The following is a 13,230-nucleotide window of genomic DNA, read 5'->3' on the forward strand; positions in this document are numbered from 1 at the left end:
TGGAGGGTTAGGACCCCAGAGGGCTGGCCTGGAAGGAGCCTGTAGCGGTGTGGAGGGTTAGGACCCCAGAGGGCTGGCCTGGAAGGAGCCTGTAGCGGTGTGGAGGGTTAGGACCCCAGAGGGCTGGTCTGGAAGGAGCCTGTAGCGGTGTGGAGGGTTAGGACCCCAGAGGACTGGCCTGGAAGGAGCCTGTAGCGGTGTGGAGGGTTAGGACCCCAGAGGGCTGGCCTGGAAGGAGCCTGTAGCGGTGTGGAGGGTTAGGACCCCAGAGGGCTGGTCTGGAAGGAGCCTGTAGTGTAGATGCATATGGAGGCAGATCAGTGGTCTGAAGACAGCTTCACCCCAGTCAGACACCAGAAACTCCCCGCACCATTGGACATCTCCTGCAGGGGCAGGGACAACACAGAGTGACGGACAGGCCCAAGAGGTGAAGGGTAAAGGGTGACGTCAAAATGGCCTGAATGGAGATATGGAAGGACTGGTGTGATGATGATGATGATGATGATGATGATGATGATGATGAAGATGATGCTGTAGCGATACAGGGTCCCAGATGAGATTAGGTAAGAAGTAGAGGCACCATCAGGGGAGAGAGAGAGAGAGAGAGAGAGAGAGAGAGAGAGAGAGAGAGAGAGACTGACGGATAGAGAAAGAGAGAGAACAGTAGAGCGATGATAGAGTGTAGATGAGAATTGAAGGTAAAACAGACTACAAGTCTACAACATGACGCCTGGAGAGTAGGAATGCGTGTGTGTGCGTGTGTGTGTACGATACACTCACAAAGCTGCGTGTTGCGGCGAGACGGTGACGACGCGGGTTGATGATTGTGCCGCTCAGACTGTGGACCATTGTGCTGCTGCAGTCAGTCTGGTACACACTCCTCTCCATGTTGGCATTGGGGGTGAGGGAACGGGCTGGCCCTCCTACCCCACACTGCAGCCTCCTGACCGGGCTACCACCTAGACACACACAGGGCACAGTCTGGAGGTCAGGGATCATACTCACTATATACACACACAACTTCATACATATACTAGACTCACAACTATAGTCTGCAGTACCTACCTCTACATCCTGCCTGGAGGCTGGCCCGGTATAGGAAGTCCAGCTCTGAAAACTCTGCCTCCTCAGGGTCACAGGCGTCATGCAGCCCAGGGGCAGGCTGGGAGTTGTAGTTTCGGTAGGGGAGGTGTGGCCTAAAGGGGAGGCGGCGGTCTGGAGGTGTGTCATATGGCGTAACCACGGCATCTGGGCGGTCCACGCTCCAGGAGGACCAATGACGTGTGAAGGTGTTGGCGGCGGAACCTTGATCGGACCAATGTGGAGAGGCAGTGGAGGGTGAGGGGTGGGGCTGACTGCGGGAGGAGCAGGGGGTGGGTGGACGGTCGGAGTGTGTGTGTGGGTGCTCAGGGTTTGTATGTGAGGATGGAGGGTGTGTGTATTGGGGGTCAGAGTAAGAGTGTGTGTGTGAGGGGGGAGCGTGTGTGTGAGACATATCCCAGAGTCTGAGAGATAGAGAGGGGAGAGAGATGGCCAGGTGTCTGCCAACAGGTCTCACACCCCCAGCCTGTAACTCCTCCAGGCTCATTCCCTGTCCTCCCTCACCCCTCCTCACTTGCTCCCCCTTCTCACCCTCCTCAACCTGTGCTGGGGGGTTGATGGTGGAAGGGGGTGGGAGGGATGAGTGGAGAGGGGGCTGACCAGGGCCCAGGGTTGCATCCTGGTAGGCTGGCCGGACCTCTTCCCCCTCCTGATTGGGCATCAGCAGTACTTGGAGCGGGCCAGACTGTTCACTGATTGGACCACAGAAGAGAAGGGACACACAGGAGCCAATCACAATCAGAGTAAATAAAGATTTTTAAAAACACTTAAAATGAAAATGATGGAATATGTAGAAATGAAAGCCTCTTATGTTAGGTTTATGACTGTGTAATGTAGTATTTATAGAGCTACACGGCACTATGTCACCACAAATACTCACACACACCATCCCCCACCCCCCACATTAATTCTCCACATCTCCGCTGGCTGGCTCAGTAATAATTACCCAGAAGCCTTTGCAGCAGTCACCATAAATCACAGGTCTATTTTGATGAATAGAGGAGAGGAGGAAGAGAATAGAGAATACATGAGATAGAGCAGGATACCTGCCATCCAACCCAGCACCAGCCCCTCACAGATATCTCACCATCAAGTACTAGTACAAACCAGTCAAGATCAGCATTGACCAACACAGACAGATACAGACACTGTCCACTCTACTGCACTACACACAGAGGAGGTTTTGGACAGGCAGATCTGGGACACACACAGAGGGGTCCTGGGGTGGTTTTTGGACAAGCAGAGCTGGGACACACACAGGGGGGTCCTGGGGTGGTTTTTGGACAAGCAGAGCTGGGACACACACAGGGGGGTCCTGTGTGGGTTTTGGGGACACACAGGGGACAGTTATGGTACCTGCGATGTCCCTGTGGACTGGCGCTTCCTGTTTCCTGTTCCATATCCTGTTCCTGTGTTATTGGCTCCGCAGTGCTCCCCATGCACGCAGCTACAGTCAATCCACTACGAGAATTAGCCTCATGCAGGGGGCTGAGCACAGCTGAGAATGTTGATGAGAAAGCAGGAGGAGAGATACAGAGAGAGATGGAAATAGAGAGAGATGGAAATAGAGAGAGATACAGAGAGAGATAGAGAGAGATGGAAATAGAGAGAGATGGAAATAGAGAGAGATGGAAATAGAGAGAGATGGAGAGAGAGATACAGAGAGAGATGGAAATAGAGAGAGATGGAGAGAGAGATACAGAGAGAGATGGAAATAGAGAGAGATGGAGAGAGAGATACAGAGAGAGAGATACAGAGAGAGATGGAAATAGAGAGAGATGGAGAGAGAGATACAGAGAGAGATGGAAATAGAGAGAAATGGAGAGAGAGATACAGAGAGAGATGGAAATAGAGAGAGATGGAGAGAGATGGAAATAGAGAGAGATGGCGAGAGAGATACAGAGAGAGAGATACAGAGAGAGATGGAAATAGAGAGAGATGGAGAGAGAGATACAGAGAGAGATGGAAATAGAGAGAGATGGAAATAGAGAGAGATGGAGAGAGAGATACAGAGAGAGATGGAAATAGAGAGAAATGGAGAGAGAGATACAGAGAGAGATGGAAATAGAGAGAGATGGAGAGAGAGATACAGAGAGAGATGGAAATAGAGAGAGATGGAAATAGAGAGAGATGGAGAGAGAGATACAGAGAGAGATGGAAATAGAGAGAGATGAAGAGAGAGATACAGAGGGAGATGGAAATAGAGAGAGATGGAGAGAGAGATACAGAGAGAGATGGAAATAGAGAGAGATGGCGAGAGAGATACAGAGAGAGATGGAAATAGAGAGAGATGGAAATAGAGAGAGATGGAGAGAGAGATACAGAGAGAGATGGAAATAGAGAGAGATGGAAATAGAGAGAGATACAGAGAGAGAGATACAGAGAGAGATGGAAATAGAGAGAGATGGAAATAGAGAGAGATACAGAGAGAGAGATACAGAGAGAGATGGAAATAGAGAGAGATGGAATAGAGAGAGATACAGAGAGAGATGGAAATAGAGAGATGGAGAGAGAGATACAGAGAGAGATGGAAATAGAGAGAGATGGAGAGAGATACAGAAAGAGATGGAAATAGAGAGAGATGGAGAGAGATACAGAGAGAGATGGAAATAGAGAGAGATAGAAATAGAGAGAGATGGAAATAGAGAGAGATACAGAGAGAGATGGAAATAGAGAGATGGAGAGAGAGATACAGAGAGAGATGGAAATAGAGAGAGATGGAGAGAGATACAGAGAGAGATGGAAATAGAGAGAGATGGAGAGAGATACAGAGAGAGATGGAAATAGAGAGAGATGAAGAGAGAGATGGAAAACATGAGGAGAAAGAAAGAGTACAGGAGGAGAAGGTGAGGTGGAGAAGAGAGAGATGGAAAGACAGGAATAGAATAGAAAGAGAGATGGAAAGAAATAGAGGAATATAATAGAAAGAGAGGAATAGAATAGAAATAGAGGAATAGAACAGAAATAGAGGAATAGAACAGAAATATAGGAATAGAATAGAAATAGAGGAATAGAACAGAAATAGAGGAATAGAACAGAAATAGAGGAATAGAACAGAAATAGAGGAATAGAATAGAAATAGAGGAATAGAATAGAAATAGAGGAATAGAATAGAAATAGAGGAATATAATAGAAATAGAGGAATAGAATAGAAATTGAGGAATAGAATAGAAATAGAGGAATAGAATAGAAATAGAGGAATAGAATAGAAATAGAGGAATATAATAGAATTAGAGGAATAGAATAGAAATAGAGGAATAGAATAGAAATAGAGGAATATAATAGAAATAGAGGAATATAATAGAAATAGAGGAATAGAATAGAAATAGAGGAATAGAATAGAAATAGAGGAATATAATAGAAATAGAGGAATAGAATAGAAATAGAGGAATAGAATAGAAATAGAGGAATAGAATAGAAATAGAGGAATATAATAGAAATAGAGGAATAGAATAGAAATAGAGGAATAGAATAGAAATAGAGGAATAGAACAGAAATAGAGGAATAGAATAGAAATAGAGGAATAGAACAGAAATAGAGGAATAGAATAGAAATAGAGGAATAGAATAGAAATAGAGGAATATAATAGAAATAGAGGAATAGAATAGAAATAGAGGAATATAATAGAGGGGGAAAGGGGTATGAAGGAAAGACAGAAAAAGAGAAGCAAAGTAGAGGAGTGGTTATGAAGCATGCAAACAGCTCCTGTGTGTGTGTGTGTGTTTGTGTGTGTGTGGGCGCGCACGCGTGTTAGTCAATGAGAGAGAGGTGAGGTTTTCAAGAGAGAGCGAGCAGCTGTTGTGCAGCGTTTAGCCTAGTGAGGAGAAGATGCAAGAAACACAACAGGAGAGCAACCATCAAATCTGGGGTACGTTCAGAGACGACAAGCAGGTTCCCAACGAGTCTTATCAACGTTGTCCTGTACTGTGCAGTGAGGTTGCTCTCCTGTTGACGTGTTAGATGGAACCAGGCAGACTGAGGTGGTTAGTATTGGCTTAAAGCACTAACATTAGTAACCCAAAAACCATTGAATCACATTTCAATAATGCCATTGATTTAGCCATAGGTTATGTGTGTGTGTGTGTGTGTGTGTGTGTGTGTGTGTGTGTGTGTGTGTGTGTGTGTGTGTGTGTGTGTGTGTGTGTGGTGTGTGTGTGTGTGTGTGTGTGTGTGTGTGTGTGTGTGTGTGTGTGTGTGTGTGTGTGTGTGTGTGTGGGTGTGTGTGTGTGTGTTGAAGGTGAACGACAGGATAAACAGACACAGAGAGTTTGACACAGGAACACACACACACACCTGATTCAACGAATCCATTAACCACCCAGCGATGGTGTGCGTTAGTGCTGGGCCAAACCAAAAACATGCACACTCTAAAGTCCTCAAGGACCCGCGAGTAGAGAACACTGGTCTATACACTGTTATACCGACACACACACACAGTAGGTATCCATAAACAGACTCGAAAATGACAAATTAAACAAAAGTATGTTCTTCTCTCTCATCCTGACGGAAAGACAGGACGGAAAGACAGGACAGAAAGACAAGACAGAAAGACAAGACAGAAAGACAAGACGGAAAGACAGGACGGAAAGACAGGACGGAAAGACAGGACAGAAAGACAAGACAGAAAGACAGGACGGAAAGACAGGACGGAAAGACAAGACAGAAAGACAAGACAGTAAGACAAGACAGAAAGACAGGACGGAAAGACAGGATGGAAAGACAGGACAGAAAGACAAGACAGAAAGACAAGACAGAAAGACAAGACAGAAAGACAGGACGGAAAGACAGGATGGAAAGACAGGACAGAAAGACAAGACAGAAAGACAAGACAGAAAGACAAGACAAAAAGACAGGATGGAAAGACAGGACGGAAAGACAGGACAGAAAGACAAGACAGAAAGACAGAAAGACAGGACGGAAAGACAAGACAGAAAGACAAGACAGAAAGACAAGACAGAAAGACAGGACGGAAAGACAGGACGGAAAGACAGGACAGAAAGACAAGACAGAAAGACAAGACAGAAAGACAAGACAGAAAGACAGGACGGAAAGACAAGACAGAAAGACAAGACAGAAAGACAAGACAGAAAGACAGGATGGAAAGACAGGACAGAAAGACAAGACAGAAAGACAAGACAGAAAGACAGGACGGAAAGACAGGACGGAAAGACAAGACAGAAAGACAAGACAGAAAGACAGGACAGAAAGACAGGATGGAAAGACAGGACAGAAAGACAAGACAAAAAGACAAGACAGAAAGACAGGATGGAAAGACAGGATGGAAAGACAGGACAGAAAGACAAGACAGAAAGACAAGACAGAAAGACAAGACAGAAAGACAGGACGGAAAGACAGGATGGAAAGACAGGACAGAAAGACAAGACAGAAAGACAAGACAGAAAGACAAGACAGAAAGACAGGACGGAAAGACAGGACGGAAAGACAGGACAGAAAGACAAGACAGAAAGACAAGACAGAAAGACAGGATGGAAAGACAGGACGGAAAGACAGGACAGAAAGACAAGACAGAAAGACAAGACAAAAAGACAAGACAGAAAGACAGGACGGAAAGACAGGACGGAAAGACAGGACAGAAAGACAAGACAGAAAGGCAAGACAGAAAGACAAGACAGAAAGACAGGACGGAAAGACAGGATGGAAAGACAAGACAGAAAGACAGGACGGAAAGACAGGACGGAAAGACAAGACAGAAAGACAAGACAGAAAGACAAGACAGAAAGACAAGACAGAAAGACAGGACGGAAAGACAGGACGGAAAGACAAGACAGAAAGACAGGACGGAAAGACAGGATGGAAAGACAGGACAGAAAGACAAGATGGAAATACAGGATGGAAAGACAGGACAGAAAGACAGGACAGAAAGACAGGAAGGAAAGACAAGACAGAAAGACAGGACAGAAAGACAGGACAGAAATACAGGATGGAAAGACAGGACAGAAAGACAAGACGGAAAGACAGGACAGAAAGACAGGACAGAAAGACAGGAAGGAAAGACAAGACAGAAAGAAAAAAGAGGAACAGACGGACGGTCATGATGACACACACACACACACTAAGACAAACAAACACTAAGACACACACACAAACACGCACGCTAACACTAACACACGCACGCTAACACACACACACACATGCTAACACTCACACACACTCAGACACACACACACACACACACACACATTCACACACAACCACACTAACACAGACTCAGACAAGCACACACACACTAACACACACTAAGACACACACACACACTAAGATACACACACACAGTCTTGTATAACTAACCTTGTGGGGACACACATTTCAGTCTCAAAATCCTATTTTCCCTAACCCTAACCCTAACCCTAACCTTAACCCTGACCAAAACTCTAAATCTTACCTTAACCTTAACCCTAACCTCAACCTCAACCCTAACCCTTACCCTAACCTTAACCCTAACCTTAACCCAAACCCTTAACTTAACCCTAACCCTTTACCTTAACCCTAACCCTAACCTCAACCTCAACCTTAACCCTAACCCTAACCCTTACCTTAACCCTAACCCTAACCCTTACCTTAACCCTAACCCTAACCTTAACCCTAACCTTAACCCTAACCCTAACCCTAACCTTAACCTTAACCCTAACCCTAGCTCCTAACCCTAAACCTAACCCTAGCTCTTAACCCTAACCCTAGCTCCTAACCCTTAACCCTAGCTCCTAACGCTAACCCTAGCTCCTAACCCTAAACCTTAACCCTTAACCCTAGCTCCTAACCCTAACCCTAAACCTTAACCCTAACTCCTAACCCTAGCTTCTAACCCTAACCCTTAACCCTAAACCTACCCCAAACACTAATTTTAACCTGAATAGTAAATCCCTTAGAAATAGCATTTGTCCTTGTGGGGAGTAACAGAATGTCTCCAGTTGGTAACATTTTTGTTGGTTTCTTATTCTTGTGGGGACTTCTGGTCCCTAAAATTATAGATAAACACATTCACATACACACACACTTTCTCCTTAAAACACACACACATACACACACACACACACACACACACACTTTCTCCTTAAAACACACACACATACACACACACACACACTTTCTCCTTAAAACACACACACATACACACACACACACACTTTCTCCTTAAAACACACACACATACACACACACACACACTTTCTCCTTAAAACACACACACATACACACATACACACACACACACACACACACACACTTTCTCCTTAAAACACACACACACACACACACACACACACTTTCTCCTTAAAACACACACACATACACACACACACACACACACACTTTTTATTGAAAACACAGACACGTACTCACACATTCTCTCTCTCACACACACACACACCCTCCCCGTCGTCACCTTGTTGTTGTAGCTGGTCTAAGTCCATGTATTTGGAGGGTCTGGGGTTGAATCCCACGGCAGCTTCTCTCTCCGACTCCTTCCTCCTCTGCTGCTCCTGCTGCCTCGCTCTCCTCACCACCTCCTCCTGAAGCTCATCCAGCTCGCTATGGCCAGCGCCTGCACACACACACCCACACACACACACACACACACACACACACACACACACACACACACACACACACACACACACACACACACACACACACACACACACACACACACATACACACACACACATACACACACACACCTTATGCATACGCACACATGCACACACACATACGCACACATGCACACACACATACTCGCACACACACACACACAAGCAAGCACACACGCACGCACACACACACACACAAATGCGTGCGCAAATACACACATGCACGGGAACGTGGGAGAAACAAACATGTATAAATATTGTACAAACACACACACATTCTACCACTCTGATACCGTTAGACATCTCACACACAGACACACACCCAGGCTGTTGTTGCAGCCCCAGAGAGGTGCTGGCAGCTCCTGCAGGATGGCACTAGTGCTCTTAGACTTGGGCACCGTGCGCCACGATGGACCAGACATCAACACACGCTTCTGACCTACCTCCCTGAGAGAGAAGGAGAGAAACGCTGTGAGACTACAAAACATATGTCACAGTATGTTGGGGTGTGTGTGTGTGTGTGTGTACCTGTCAGGGCTGCTCTCATAACCACTCTCCATCCTCTGGATCAGACGGGGCTGAGACTCCGCCCCTCTCAACGGGGGAGGAGGGGGGCAGTCCGCGTCGTTGCCTAGCAACCCAGGCATCCCTGCCACCCCCTCCGTATCTCCCCCCACACCACCTACACCCCCGGCCCTCTCTCTTGCCCCCTGCAGATCAGCCGTGTTAGTTGGACAGTGTTGTTGAAACTCAGAAGGTAGAGGGGGCCCAGGCAGGGTGCTGTAGCCCAGCGGAGAGCCTCTCTGACAGGTGAAGATGCAGTCGATGTTCAGGGCTTCCCTCCGTGGCCTCCAGGCCGGCCGGTAACTTCGACCCCCAGGTATTGGAGAGGATAGGTTACATTTTACATTGTGAGTCAAAACACTTTACAAAATACTGCAGCAGGTTATTGTAATACGTTTGGAGAACTCAAACTTTAACAAATATATTAAATAAGGCTTCTACTGTGCATGTACTTTGTACAGTAACACCCACATGGACTAGTATATATGTCAGTATATACACTATATATACAAAAGTATGTGGACACTCCTTCAAATTTGTGTATTCAGCTATTTCAGCCACATCTGTTGCTGACAGGTGTATAAAATCTAGCACACAGCCATGCAATCTCCATAGACAAACATTGTCAGTAGAATGGCCTTACTGAAGAGCTTAGTGACTTTCAACGTGGCACCGTCATAGGATGCCACCCTTCCAACAAGTCAGTCCATCAAATTTCTGCCCTGCTAGAGCTGCCCCGGTCAAAGTGCTGTTATTGTGAAGTCGAAACATCTAGGAGCAACAACGACTCAGCCGCGAGGTGGTATGCCACACAATCTCATAGAGCGAGACCGCCGAGTGATAAATAACGTAGCACGTAAAAATGAACTGTCCTCGGTTGCATAAAAACACTCACTACCGAGTTCCAAACTGGCTCAGGAAGCAACATCAGCACAAGAGCTGTTCATTGGGAGCTTTCATGAAATGGGTTTCCTTGGCCGAGCAGCCGCACACAAGCCTAAGATCACCATGCGCAATGCCAAGCGTCGGCTGGAATGGTGTAAAGCTCACTGACATTGGATGAATCACACTTCACCATCTGGCAGTCCGACGGACAAATCTGGGTTTGGCGGATGCCAGGAGAACGCTACCTCTCCCAATGCATAGTTCCAACTGTAAAGTTTGGTGGAGGAGAAATAATGGTCTGGGGCTGTTTTTCAAGGTTCAGGCTAGGCCCCTTAGTTCCAGTGAAGGGAAGTTGTAATGCTGCAGCATACAATGACATTCTAGACAATTTTGTGCTTCTGACTTTGTGGCAACAGTTTGGGGAAGGCCCTTGTCCTGTTTCAGGATGACAATACCACGTACACAAAGCGAGGTCCATACAGAAATGGTTTGTCGAGAAAAAGAAGAACTTGCCTGGCCTGCACAGAGCCCTGACCTCAACCTCATCGAACACTTTTGGGATGAATTGGAATGCCGACTGCGAGCCAGGCCTAATCGCCCAACATCAGTGCCTGATCTCACTAAAGCTCTTGTAGCTGAATGGAAGCAAGTCCCCGCAGCAATGTTCCAACATCTAGTGGAAAGCCTTCCCAGAAGAGTGGGAACTCCATATTAATACCTATGATTTTGGAATGAGATGTTCAAAGAGCAGTTGTCCACATACTTTTGGTCATGTAGTGTCTGTGTGCGGTAGCGCCCACCTAGACTTGGACTCACTGCTGGTGCTCTCATCCTCCCAGTGTGGCCCCACGGCCCCTGCCTCAGATCCCATTACAGACCCCCCTATCCCCGAGGAGGAGGAAGAGGACATGGGACGGGAGGAAGAGCAGGAGGAGGAGACGGGATAGGGGGAACAGGTAGAGGAGGGGGGATGGAAGGAACATGAGGAGAGAGGATGGGAGGAAGAGCAAGATGACGTGGGGCGACGAGAGGAAAGGAGGAACACAGCTGTCTCTTTATAGTCACCCTGCTGCAGGGGAGGGGAGGGGGGGCAGAGGGGGGTCTCTGCTACTTAGTTTGATAGAAAGAGAGAGAGAGAGAGAGAGAGAGAGAGAGATAGGGAGAGATAGAAGAGAGAGAGAGAGAGAGAGGGAGGAGAGAGAGAGAGAGAGATAGAGAGAGAGAGAGAGAGAGAGAGAGAGAGAAGGAGAGAGGGGGAGAGAGAGAGAGAGAGAGAGAGAGAGAGAGAGAGAGAGAGAGAGAGAGAGAGAGAGAGAGGGAGGGGAGGGAGGGAGGGAGGGAGGGAGGGAGGGAGGTATTGGAGAGAAAGAGACAAAAAGTGAGATAGGGTGGTTAGATAGTTTACCAGTGGAAAGCTTCTCAGAGGAGGAAGGGGAGGACCGTCCACCTCAGGGAATTTCATTTAAAAAAACTATACTAAATATATTCACGTCACCGAATAATTGATTAAAATATACTGTTTTGCAATGAAGGTCTACAGTAGCCTCAAAAGCACTCTGTAGGATAATGAACTGACATGTTGTCCAACCAATCAAAGGATCAGAGAATGAATCTAGGACTGAAAGCATAAGCTACAGCTAGCTAGCACTGCAGTGCATAAAATGTGCTGAGTAGAGAAAGAGAAAGACAATAGCTGAACAGTTTTCAACAAATTAAGTTCTTCAAAATTTAAGGAGAAGCAAGAGAGATAGAGTTCTCATTTTTTTCACTTTCAGTTTCACTTACTTAGCAATGCAGCTGGCTAGTTAAGTTACTCAGGGATGCTATGTTAGCTAGCTGGCTATGACTATCAAACAGAGGGATGCTATGTTAGCTAGCTGGCTATGACTATCAAACTGTAGCGGGTTTACTAACGTGTTAGTTCTATTAGCTATGTTGACTAGGAAGTTACTTTAGCTAATATGGGGACAACGATGTAGGCTGTGTGTAGCGGTTATGACATGGTTTAGCTTGGAAAGGTTTTCTCGACTGGTCACATACAGCTGATGTGCTGTTCATTGAAGTCCACAAACGAAGGGAAGAGGTGAGAGGAGGAGAGCGCATTGAGGCTAGAAGGAATACAACGTGGCTGCTATGATCAGGGGTGTATTCATTCCGCCGATTCGGTTAAAAAAAAAACATTTTTTGAACGGTAGCCAACAAAACAGAGAAAAAAATACCTGAATTTGTCCAATAGAAACTCTTATTTGCTACTGTTGGACTAATGATTACACCCTAGATTATCTAGATGCAGGCAAGAGTGTGCAAAGCGGTATTGAATGTGTCACTGTCTGTTCATGTGTCTCTGTCTGTCATCTCAAATTTGCCTCTCGACCTGTGTGCACCTACGTTGTAAACTTTCATTAATAGGCTAGGTTGTAGCAACCTCATGATGGGTACAGGGAAAATTAGAGTATCATGTAGTAGCATACATCACTGTTACATTGAGCTGGGTGAATAGAATATGAATGACAGTCATCCAACATGCTGTAATAGAAATCAGGCCATGTTCATGAAACAAATCATAAGAAACGTCCCTGACCACCCACTGGTGTTTACGGATCTCGGACTCTGATCCTGGGGGACTATAGAATGTGTGCAGGCTTTGGTTATAGCCCAGCACTAACACACCAGAACAACTGGTGGTGTTGTAACATACACTATGTTAGTCACCTGCTGCAACTGCACCGTTGTCATGGTTACCGACAACGATGGTCTGCGTTTTGTTGGACAGGTGGCTGCCTGTTGACTGGCGGAGAGGGCGATTTCGAGAGTCTCGGTGGCTGGAGCTGTCAGAGGAATCTGTACGGGCATCACTGCATATGGAGGGCTCCCGTCCTGAGAGAGAGAGAGAAAAGAAGAGAGAGCTTTATGGTTAGGAGGTTTTGGGGTGAGGGTCAGGGTTTAGAAGTCAGAGGTTAGGGGTTAAAAGTTACCAGAGTCCTCGCTCTCATATCCTGCCTTGCTGCAGTGCAGCAGGTCCAGCTGGGGGTTAGACAGGGTGGAGATGTCCTGCGATACCACCGGCGTCCCC

At 46.5% G+C, this 13,230-nt stretch overlaps 1 protein-coding gene across 1 annotated transcript; it reads right to left on the reverse strand.

Moving 5' to 3' along the window:
- Positions 1 to 171: 171 nt before the first annotated feature.
- LOC109866041 (uncharacterized) lies at positions 172 to 13,224 on the reverse strand. Its single transcript, XM_020454588.2, has 10 exons — positions 13,133 to 13,224; positions 12,870 to 13,034; positions 10,958 to 11,264; positions 9,237 to 9,575; positions 9,031 to 9,155; positions 8,504 to 8,662; positions 2,458 to 2,599; positions 1,066 to 1,793; positions 781 to 959; positions 172 to 383 (listed from the first exon to the last, which is right to left on the reverse strand). The coding sequence occupies exons 3-10, from the start codon at positions 11,065 to 11,067 to the stop codon at positions 318 to 320; spliced, it is 1,848 nt and encodes a 615-aa protein (XP_020310177.2). The 5' UTR covers positions 11,068 to 11,264; positions 12,870 to 13,034; positions 13,133 to 13,224; the 3' UTR covers positions 172 to 317.
- Positions 13,225 to 13,230: the final 6 nt, after the last annotated feature.

This window comes from Oncorhynchus kisutch, linkage group LG20, assembly GCF_002021735.2.
Source record: "Oncorhynchus kisutch isolate 150728-3 linkage group LG20, Okis_V2, whole genome shotgun sequence".
In the NCBI taxonomy this organism is placed as follows: Eukaryota; Metazoa; Chordata; class Actinopteri; order Salmoniformes; family Salmonidae; genus Oncorhynchus; species Oncorhynchus kisutch.

What these genes read in the sequence shown, in the direction of transcription:
- LOC109866041 (XM_020454588.2), bottom strand. Translation starts at nt 11,067, where the DNA reads ATGTCCTCTTCCTCCTCCTCGGGGATAGGGGGGTCTGTAATGGGATCT. An exon ending in AGTCCACAGGGACATCGCAG is followed by an intron (nt 1,794 to 2,457) that starts GTACCATAACTG and finishes TGGTCCAATCAG; the next exon opens with TGAACAGTCTGGCCCGCTCC. An exon ending in TCGCCGCAACACGCAGCTTT is followed by an intron (nt 384 to 780) that starts GTGAGTGTATCG and finishes CTGCCCCTGCAG; the next exon opens with GAGATGTCCAATGGTGCGGG.